General features: G+C 39.1%; 1 protein-coding gene across 1 annotated transcript; it reads right to left on the bottom strand.

Moving 5' to 3' along the window:
• Positions 1-3,161: 3,161 nt before the first annotated feature.
• ostm1 (osteoclastogenesis associated transmembrane protein 1) lies at positions 3,162-9,228 on the bottom strand. The gene is made up of 6 exons (XM_034528044.1): positions 8,752-9,228; positions 8,356-8,470; positions 7,433-7,530; positions 7,242-7,352; positions 6,604-6,769; positions 3,162-4,272 (listed from the first exon to the last, which is right to left on the bottom strand). The coding sequence occupies exons 1-6, from the start codon at positions 9,142-9,144 to the stop codon at positions 4,217-4,219; spliced, it is 939 nt and encodes a 312-aa protein (XP_034383935.1). The 5' UTR covers positions 9,145-9,228; the 3' UTR covers positions 3,162-4,216.
• Positions 9,229-11,075: the final 1,847 nt, after the last annotated feature.

Genomic DNA, 11,075 nt, shown 5'->3' with positions numbered 1-11,075 from the left:
TCATTGCTCAGGGGTTGAGAGGTGCAAAATCTAAGCCTGACCTTCAGCCAGTTAACTAACTGACAGCTTAGAGTGTTGGTGGTGGGGAGGGGTTGCATAACCACTTAAGTCCTGACTAACAGTTTCTTAATATTGCAATAACGAAGGAGACGTTCGCTGCTCCGCAACATGAGATGCTCTGTACAGAATACAAAGGAGTGGAGGACGGCTGCAGAGGACAGCAGAGTATTCAAAGGCATTTAGTCTAGGGGAGGCTGTGACCTTGTCAAAGAACAAATCATTCATTTAACCATTAGATTTAATAAACAAAAAGGGAAGGCCAGATACAGGAACAACATGACAAGTGTCCCCCTACTCCTCTATCAAATATGAAATGTGCTGGCCTTGTCTCAAGGTAACTTGTGCCAAAAGAAGTATGTTTTGCCAAACACAGGAGCATCTATTGCAAACAGGCATCCAGTTTTTCCCCAACATAACCATGTTGCCTCTAAATGTTCAGCTGCACAACTTGAACCTTTACATATAGAGAAAGTGAAGGGTTGTTGCCCTCATAATTGTTGGAATAATTCAAATTACATCAAGGTCTTTGCAGTGGAGCCTACTTACCAGTATCTTACAGTCCTCATGTATTATAAGATATGGTCTGAGGAAATGTTTGTGTTAAGCCAGTGAAAAATCAACAATCCTCCGTTCAGCTTCAGCCGTCATGCTCCAACATTCCTGCTTTATTCCCTCCTCGGCTATAAAGAAGTCAACTAACGCCTTCACACATTACAGTAGCTGAGGGCAATGAGAAAGGAACCAATTGTTGTACAAGTGTATGGTCTTAATTAATAAAAGAAAATGTTTTTACTGGCCATCAGCATTCATGAGATATTTTTCTTTTTAACTTTTGGTTTAACAAAAAAGGTGTCTGACACATAACTGATTGTTTGCTTAGTCTAATCTCTTTTATAGGATGTGTCTTGTATAAAATACAGTGTGCATTTATTACCAAATTATAATAATTATTACAGTGAGATCTTTGCATTAGAATGAAGCTGTGCAAGTAACTATACTATGCTCTAGTGTTTATATAATTTCAACAAAATGTCTCACAAACCTCAGCAGATTTGCCCCCCTTGTAATCCAGCAGAGAACTTCAAAATCAGAATATTTGTCAATTTACAAAATCATAAAAATGTATTTCACATAACCTGTAATTTATTATTCTCAGTCATTTTTTCTCATCAAAACTCTTTAAAAGATGATTATGTGTACAATAATTATGTGTGGCATTGAGCCATGGTTACTAATGGTTTGTGTTATTGTTGCTGCACTGCAGCCGGTTCAGTGAGAGGGTAAATCAGCCGCCTTTATCATTGCATTGAATCATAAACTGTGGCCAAGAAAACATACACAATGACGCTCATTTAAAAAAATTAATGAAGCTTTGTGGTTATTCAAGCATGTAAAAGTGTGCACATTTGTTAAAATGAAGAATGTTCTTCTTGATCATAACTAAAACATCTTTGTCTGTCTAAATGGAATAAATGAAGCTGCATACACAAGTCTATCATTCTATGTGGCAGAATGTAAAGCCTGAGCTGAAAACAGTGATGAGAAGTAACTAAGTACATTTACTCAAGTACTGCACTTGGATCATATGATGCTACTATATACCACTACAGTTCAGACGGTAAATAAATACATGTTTTAAGACGGATTACATCTACTCAGTCTCCTCCATAGCAAAATTGCATATTGCTATTGTTTAAATCTTAACTAGCTTACTAGACACAAGATGTCTCCCACTTTTCTGCTTCAAGTTTCCACAGCACACTTCTTGTAGGTTGCATAGTAATCCATGATTGGCTACACAAACAGATACGTTCTCCTCTTCAGCAGATGAGTGTGCAGGAGCGTGTGCCAAACTCTCCCCATACATCATTCTGCAGAGAGAACTAATGTGCAACAAAAACAAAAAGAGTGGGAGGGGGGAGGGGTGGCTATATATGTGCATAGGATACAGTAGGCCAATGCACACCCAAATGGAGCCATAATGAGCACTTCTTCTCGTGCACTCTGAATGCTGGACGTTTTCCATTGTAAATAAGTGATGTTACTACTCGGAAGAGTTGTGTCACCATTGACTGTAAATCACTCCTCGGCGTTTCCACCGGTTCTGTGATTCTCGTGGCGGCCTCAGGTCCATTTCCCCTCCGGGGGACTTTCCATGACTTGCAGCCCCGCTGGAGGACCCGGTGTGGCGCAGAGAAGCAACGCGGCTTAGCGGCAATCAAAGCTGTCATTCTTGAGCTGCGGGGCCGCTCACCACACACGAGCCGCTCACCACGCTCCACTGTGCGGGAGCGCAGATGACAAAAGCCGGCGTCTTTAGCCGCTCTGCTGGCCGCCAACGGGTCATATGACTCGGCGTATCCGTAATGCTCTTTAAGACCTGCTGATGGCCAGCAGCGGCCGCGCTGCACAAGACCAAAAAGCCAAAAGGAGTTTAACGGATATGTGTTGCTGCGATTATTTGGCCAAGTATCTTTATCCCACATCTAGATTAGCTGCTAATAAGGGAGGGGGAAAAAAAGAAAAAAAACACACGCCATGTAGAACAAGGGCCATGACTGTGTGAAGAAACAGATTTAACCACAACACGGGCTCTTGAGGCGTATAAATGCAGTCAGTTATGGAGTATTTATATCCTTTAAGTACCAACACAGCAATATAAATACTCATAGTAAAAGGTATGCATTCATAGCACAAAATGTACAACAAAGTATAACAAGTAATAATTGTTCTGTAGAATGGCCCCTTTCATAATACATTGTCATACTAGATATAATATAAAATGTAAAATAAAATAAAAACATTAAAGATAAATGGCAGCAGTATTTCAACGTTATAGATGGTAGGGGGTCATTTGAACAGAATATCGATTTAAATGCATTATAGGTTCAGAGATTGTGATATATTTTGAATTCAAATTTTAAAATCAGAAATGTAACTGGTAGTTGTCAACTATGCAATGGTAGTAAAGCACAACATTTCCATCTGAAATGTAGTGAAGAATAAGTATTGACTAAATATACTTACTTTCCACTATAATAATCTAAACCATAGGCAGGAAAGCGTGGCAGTGGTTAAATTACAGCACATGCATTTTCGGATTTTGTCTGATGTAAAAATATTTATTTGGGTTTATGCATTAAAAATGAAGGTTTACATTACTTCACAGCAAATGCATTTTTAATAGGAAAATTCATCAATTCAACACATAAAGGAGACACAAATGAGACTTCACTGTCATGAGCAGTCAGAAGCCCCTTCACAAATTAAGTTAAACATCTGTGGAAAACGACAACAAAGCACATTAAAAGCTTTATGCAACCACAAAAAACACTAACTGGAAAACAGGTAACATCACAGTGTGGCACTCTGGAGTGCTCTTACATTATGTGTGTAATGTCTTTATCTACTTCCCCTGATGTGTGCACCCCCCCTCTTCTTACAGCAGATACATGTCACCACTAATGGACATCAAGTGCTTCCTTTTTTGCAGCTCTCTTCTGGACATACATTAGAGACAGAAACCCCATTTTTTTTCAACCCATAAGTAGAGTTCATACACTCACTTGCACGCACACAAGCCACTCACTCTTTCTAGTGACAGCTATGTGTATCAGGCTACAGAATGCACTGAACAACGTGAAGATTGTTAACGAGTTGAAAGGAAGGAGAGGCTGGAACATGAAGAATAATCCAATTTTATAAAGTTAGATATCATTTGATTCAAACAAACAGCCTCCTTAATATCGATAAAGATTATCACAAATTAAAACTCATCTCAAATTATGGCAGTAAGAGGCAGACTCAAAACACAGTCTGTGTATAATGTATTTGTTTGTTTTGCAGAACATTTTTAATTCTGTTTGAAACTCATAAAACAAATACAAACACAATTTAGTACATTTTGAGAAGAATATTTTGAAGTTATGAAAGCAAATGTAACAACAAAAAGCGCAAAAAATGTGCCCAAAGCATTTCCTTCTCATATCTATTCTTGAAGTCCTCTGAATACTGACCACAGTCTCTTGAAAGAAAACAGCTGATGCTGTTGTTGAGTCTGCTACATTCGAACCTCCGGCACAAGATGATGAGGAGTCCAATCTTCTCCCGGGTTGTAGCTGCTAATAAAAGGTGTTGTCAATCACCTGACTCCTCTTCAGCTCAGTTTGGTCTGAATGTTCATCAGACTGGTGTATGACTTTGCCCGTTTGGCTGGGAAGAGACAGAAATAACATTACAACATAAAAAAATAAAAAAATACAATTTGAGGAGTTAAATTATTTGTTGTCTTACTTTGAGTTATTCTAGTAATATAAATACAAGATGTTTGTAATAGTTTTTTTTTTTTTTTTTTTTTAAACGTGCAGTAATAATATTAAGATTCAAACCAAGATGGTCGGAAGCAACGGACACTCTTGAGGGAAATAATTAAGTCAATAGGATTCCTGAAGGGCTGCAGATAAATCAATAGTCCTCAAAAGAACATTGTAACTAGCATTGACATCGCACATAAATGACCATTTAAAGCTTCCGGTTTCTCTCCATTTGTTGGATCATTTAATTCACAATCAGAATTACAGCCTCACGGTTATTGTAGTTTACATGTATGTCTGTCCAAAATGTCATAATTTCATCCTATTTTAAATTTGTGTGGAATTGTCAATTAGCATATGAAGTTGTGTGTTATGGCCAAAAACATGGACGTTTGTGCCAAATTTGAAAATATCTCCTCAAGGTGACCGTGACCTTTGCCCTCCAAAATGAAATTAATTTCTCCTTTATTCCAGCTGAACTTTTATGCCAAATTTGAGAAAAGTCCTTCAGGCGTTCCTGAGGTATTGCATTCAAAAGGAATGGACCGGACAGATGAAAACTAATTGAAAACATAACATATTTAGGGGTGTCAGTCATCTTATTAGGGGGCTTGAAACAATACGACAAAAATGTAACTTCCGATGACTCGTATTCAAAGCAGAGCCGTGTGACATAAATAAAGAGGGAATGGTCTGAAGTGAAGTTAGATGATAAAAACGTTGGTTTATGACGGGACGCAGTCGTAGGGATGCAAAGGTCATGAAGATGTGAGAATACGAGTCTATACAGCTGGAGATGTTACACCCAGCGGCTGGCTTCACAACAATATTTTAGACTGGTTTGTAGTGACTGGTCAGTCTTAATTTGGCTTTAAGATTAGTTTAAGGCTGTGGTTCTCAAACTGTGAGGCCCTCTAGTGGGGCGCAGTGGTATTACACTAAGACATCAATAAATACATGGCAAAATGCCAGTACCATCATTTAAATGTTTACGTTATGGCGTTAACAGAGAAGATTCTTGGCGACTCGCCACGTCGCTTTTCTGCTGTTGCCCTTCAAAACAAAAGCTCAACATTGAGCATGAATAGAAAGTGGCCGTATCAAGCCTTGAACCCCATTTTAAAAAGATTTGTAGTGGAATGCCGGCTCATTGCAGCCACTAATGCTGATAAAACGTGACACATATCTGCACTAATGTTGTTTTGTTTTGCACAGGTTGCATGTTATTGTTGTTTTGAAAAGATATTCAGTGCAAAACAGGTTAATTGCAGCCACAATAAGCAATTGTTTTGCAAATATTAGTTATTTTTTGCACTGCTAGAATTTTGTTAGCATTTTTCTAACAAAGTGATTGCACATTATATAAATGTTTTGTCTGATGGAGCAATCTAATTTACTTGAAAGTGATTGCAATTTTCTTTATTCTATTATTTAAAAAAGCACAGATGGAGGAGTCATAAAAAGATATTTCAATAAAAATGGATCATAGTCCATTTTGTTACAATTTTGTTGGGGCGGTGGAGCATGAGCATTTTGTCTTCCTCCAAAGTGGGGCGTGACAGAAAAGGTTTGAGAACCACTGGTCGAAGGCAAGTTTGACATTTTTTAAAAGGCACCTGGAGATCAACCTGCGTAAAGAAAGACCCTGAGGTAAGAACTTTGTCGGACCTAGAAAATGATGATATGATCAACAGAATATCAATATGGTTTTAAATTTATTTTTTAAGTTATTTATCTTTCCTTCCTGAAACACTTAAACTATAAATTCAGATTAGGAATTCTAATTCTCAAATCAAATAAACAGATCATCTGTACATGACATCCGTACAGGTCTGAATAACTTTAAAATGTTCATAAAATTCCAACATGACAAGTCCACTGAAATCACTCGTACCGTGTCCTTAAGAACACATCTGTCCCTACCAGTGTTTCCCAAAAACTAAGTAAAAAGTTACCACCCTCCTCGCTCTCTGATGCTTGAAGGCTATCATCATACACCAACACGCACACAAAAATAATCACTCTAACCTTATGATCCAGAGGTTTGTAGGAGACAACCCCGCAATGCTATAAATCAACTTAGACCACTCCCTCCTTCCTCCATCCCACACTCAACCCCAATATCACCGTCACTCAACCCCCCCCCCCCTCCACAAAAGCCCCATACCCCTCAAAACCCTGTCAAAAAATCTCTCTGTGTGACAATGAGCGAATTAAGCTGGTTACTCACGGTGTATGAGCTTGCGTTTCTTTTGTTCAGAGTGAAGGAAGCTGCTCAAGTAGAAGATGATGGGTAGAAAGAGCATGAAGCTGGACACGGCGATGACAGGCACCGTCTCCTCGCGCGGGAAGGAACAATTGAAGTTCTTACTCCACAGTCTGCGAGTCATATTCATCTGAAACGAGGCAAAGTGCCAAACGCAACATAAGCTTGAGCACATAATTATAGGAAACTATTAATTCGACTCAAATGTTTACTGAACTCTGGGATTTTTTTTATCAACACCCTTTAATATGAAATCCTCAAACATTGAGATATTGTAAAACCAAACTAAACCCCTTGAAATTGATAACTAATGGAATAATCAAGGCTAAAACATCAACTCTGACAACAGTAAAGGTTCAAGAAAACCACACTTCCTTTCTCTTCACAAAAATGACTTTTTTTAAACTTCATTTTTTCATTAAATATTATGAATGCGTTTAAACACATTGTTGGGCGTGACACAAAAATTCCCTGAAGCGACCTCGACACAAGCTTAAAGTTGGTGTAGACCCAAATGATTGTTCTTTAGTGTGTCCAGATTATTCTAGGCAGCTATCACTCTTCTCATTGAGAGGATTTCTATAATTCTCTGACATACATACCTCATCCTCGATGTCAATACACATAGTCTGATTCGTCTCCATTCTGCTGTACAGCTCATTCAGGCCTCTGTATGTGTTCTTACAGTCTTTGCACAGCTCTGTATGGTTCCCCTGTAAACAACAGACATCATCGTCAACTTCTGAACATAAACTTATAGTCGACAGACATCATCTACTCATTTATGGTGTACCTGTTGATACTTCTTAAAGCAGGCGATAGTTTGGTTGACCTTGTCCATGAAGTACAGCGTGTCATTGGTGAGGCTCTCGAATCCTTTCGTGATACATTCTACACAACAGGAAGTAAAAACATCCGTTACGTCTATTTATTCAACAAGAGTGGACAAATTAAATCAGATGCAGAGTAGTGTGTTGTGATAGTTTCACCTGGGTAGCATTACTTAACTCAGCCAATTGTTACATGAACCTTTGCTTACCGTTTGTCAGCAAAGAAGGTTTATGCAGAGACACACTTAAGTCAAAACCATTGGTATATTAGGAATTTAAAACTGCATTATTGTATAATAAAGGATTCCACTAAAGATTCCACTTTCTCATGTGGGAGGATTTATTTCTTTGTTCCATGTGATAATAAACTGAATATCTTTGCATTTTGAAGTGTTTGCCATTAAAAACAAGCTATTAGAGGACAATACCTGGGCTTTGGGAAAGTTGACAGGCCTTTTTCACTGTCTTCATTTTATAAACGAAATCAATAATTAACAAATAATGAAAAAAGGTATTACAAACCACATACTCTTGCTGGTAGAAAACTGTGTGGAGATCTACCGAATCTGATGCAATTATCTCAAAGTCACAAGCTGCTATGGGTCATACTGGGTATAGTATGACTGTGACATCTATCGAAATGAGTCCACATGTTTGATCTTGGCTTCAATGTCCACTGCCCGCTCTAATTAAAACATCCAATGCAAATCACTGAACTGAACACTGCCTCTACTTGACCCTGCACTATGACCTCTATGGTCAAATGCATACCCATAAGTGTGTGAGTCATAAGTTTGAACAAAGGCAGAAGTTCCCAATTACACACACACACATAAAATCACAATAATTCAGATAGATCTACTTTAAATGAATACAGAGGACTCACGGTAACACTGTGATTTGCGCCAAATGTCTTCCATGTTGCTGTACAGCAGGTAAACCAGCATCAGACGATCACTACGCAGGAGGCTGTCCCGGCAGCTCTCATTACCAGGACCCATCTGAGGACACACATGCACCATTTATCACGTCATTCACTCAGGTGGTTTTTATTCGTTTTGTTGACTGACAGATCAGCTAAAACAAATATGTCCCTGGGCTTGCTATTGATAGCAGGTCAAGCAGATGCATTCGTGTTTCCTCTGATTTGTCACCAGCAGTCAGTCACACCACAAGACTCGTGACTCTCGAGACAACTGCGCACAAACGAGGCTCGTCCTCTTCATGCAGACAGGCGCTTTAGGGCCAACTAAAACCCAGAAGAGGCTAACTGAGCACGCACCTGGTCCGACGAGATGTTCACGTAGGTTTCGGCGAGGCTGCCGTAACTGGAGAAACATTTCTGGCACACTTGAACGGGTCGGGCAGCAGTCACCAAGCAGTCCACATAGGCGACATATTTCAGTCCGAATATCTGGAGCAGCTCGCTGCAGTACTCGCTGGTCTCCAGGTCTTCTGGGAAGGACGAGCGGAGATTGAGGGAGAACACGGAGTCCACGCCGGGTTTAAACACAGGCGAGTTAACCACAACAGCGGCCGGGCTGAACGACGCGGTTTGTTTCATCGCGTCCGCTGAATCTGTTGCGGTGGAGTTTACTTCACCTCTGGACACGAGAGCATAAATATCTAATAATAATAATACAACTAAAAACGAACTGTTTTTGGAAAGAGACATCGTCGAAAACGGAGATTAAAGCATCTGTTCCTCTTCTTTCACCGCACACAACCCATGACTTCCTGGTTGTCTCTCAACGTGATCATGTGACGGCCTGATCTCGCGAGAGATCAGGCCGCCGTATGATTACGCTGCGTCAGTTCTACTGTGACTTCATATCAGAAATATATATGCTTTAATAATAAGAATAATATTGTATTGCAAGCCTATGTTCCCTTACACAGCCTATTATGTATTGTACTTTTGCCAATTTGACTGGGAACATGAAATGTATCCTCTTGTTCAGAAAAATGCACTTAGCAGTAGGCTATAAAATAAGAATAAGAATATTTGTGTAGGCCTATAAAAAGACAAGGAAGCGTTGAAGCTATTTACACTGCGGCGTATGCCAGTTTGTGTAAAGGAGTGTGCGTGCGAGTTGGAAAGAGATAGCCGCTCCTCCTGGTCTCCTCATTATTTCGGGGTTTTTGACACCATACAATTGTGCAATGTGCGCTCAGCTCGGGGAACATAATCACGGAGTCAAGGTAAACGATTTGGGCTCCAATCCTGATTGTGATAATTGTCAAAAAAACCCTCGAATCAAGCAACCGCAGTCAATGGTCGGTAATGTGAAATTAGTGCCTCTTGATAACTTGCAGGCCGCATCAATTCTGCAGTCATCAGAGCCTAATGAAAATAAGGGGGGAGAGAATGCGCGCGGCATTAGCGGCCTATTCTGATGCCTGCGCACAACTCGAGTGGTAAATATGGATTCTGGCCTCTAATGCTCCTCTCACTGCACATGGCACTATTAACTCTTCTTCTCCTGACCGGAGTTCACATAATTGTTCAGATGTTTCCCATTCCCTTTTTAGCTATTTTCCAGTCTGGTTGTTAGAAAGAAGACATAATTAAAACCTTAATGATCCAGTTTACTCTTTTCTTGTTATACATTTGTGTGCTCCTATGACTTCACTTGGTTAGACCATAACTTTTAAAAATGTATCACAAACCCGTCTTTGAGAATATTATTGTTATTATTAGTACTTATTAGTAGTTGTTGTTTTTTCGTTATTATAAACATTGCTATTATTAATAGCCTAATACATGTATGAATAAAACGTATTGGCGTATAGGTGAGTCTGCACTCATGATCACATTATTCACAAAGTTTGGGATGTCTATCCTCTGCGGGCTAATCAGCGAAGCACCAAGTATAATCGGCATATCATTATTATTTGAGATGACCGTTATTGTCAGATGGCAGAAAATGCCTTCATTAGCATGTGATAGATAGAAAAAACCATGAGGACAAAAAATCACTAATTAGGCCCATAAATTAGACGATGGTGATGATGAGAGCCCTTCAGGAATGATGGCAAGACTCAGTCCAAGAGGCTCTTTGTGATTTTGCGCACGATATACAGCATAACCATGCAATGAAGACACTGGTCAAAAAAAGGTATAGTCTATATTATAATTCGGTGAAAAAATACCACAAACTAAAGCAAAAGGCCCCTATATGCCTAAAGATCATTCCTTAGGTTCTTTAAAGAAGTAGTCTGATCTTTTACTCAGCTAAAAGTAGAAATAACACAAAGTAAAAACAATCCTTTACAAGTTAACATATTGCATTCAAAATCACATTTCCGAGTATATATGAAGAACTTTAAGCTATAAAAGTATAAATTCTGCAAGTGCGAGTGATATATTATTGTATATGACATCATTAGATTGTGAATGCCAAGGATGTTACAACTAAATGTCATACTATTTTCAAATCCTTAAAGCATTATTTTAATAGCCCTATACCTATAATAAGATAAAGATTGTTCGCCCAATTGTGGGATTTGAGATTGTGATTTGAGTCCTTTTCTTCCTTGTGAAAGTCTCCAACTGGACAATCACAAAGGGGTTAACTCAAACCGGTTCAGCCTTAAACTTGGCTC

This window comes from Cyclopterus lumpus, chromosome 24 (genome assembly GCF_009769545.1).
Source record: "Cyclopterus lumpus isolate fCycLum1 chromosome 24, fCycLum1.pri, whole genome shotgun sequence".
NCBI lineage: Eukaryota > Metazoa > Chordata > Actinopteri > Perciformes > Cyclopteridae > Cyclopterus > Cyclopterus lumpus.
The sequence above is the reverse complement of the archived record's forward strand: the minus strand, read 5'-3'. Positions and strand labels throughout refer to the sequence as shown.

Excerpts from the sequence above, each read along its gene's own strand:
- ostm1 (XM_034528044.1), bottom strand. The coding sequence starts at position 9,144 with ATGTCTCTTTCCAAAAACAGTTCGTTTTTAGTTGTATTATTATTATTA. Across the intron at positions 8,471-8,751 it reads TGAACATCTCGTCGGACCAG|ATGGGTCCTGGTAATGAGAG; the intron begins GTGCGTGCTCAG and ends GTGTGTCCTCAG. Across the intron at positions 7,353-7,432 it reads GCTTTAAGAAGTATCAACAG|GGGAACCATACAGAGCTGTG; the intron begins GTACACCATAAA and ends TGTTGTTTACAG.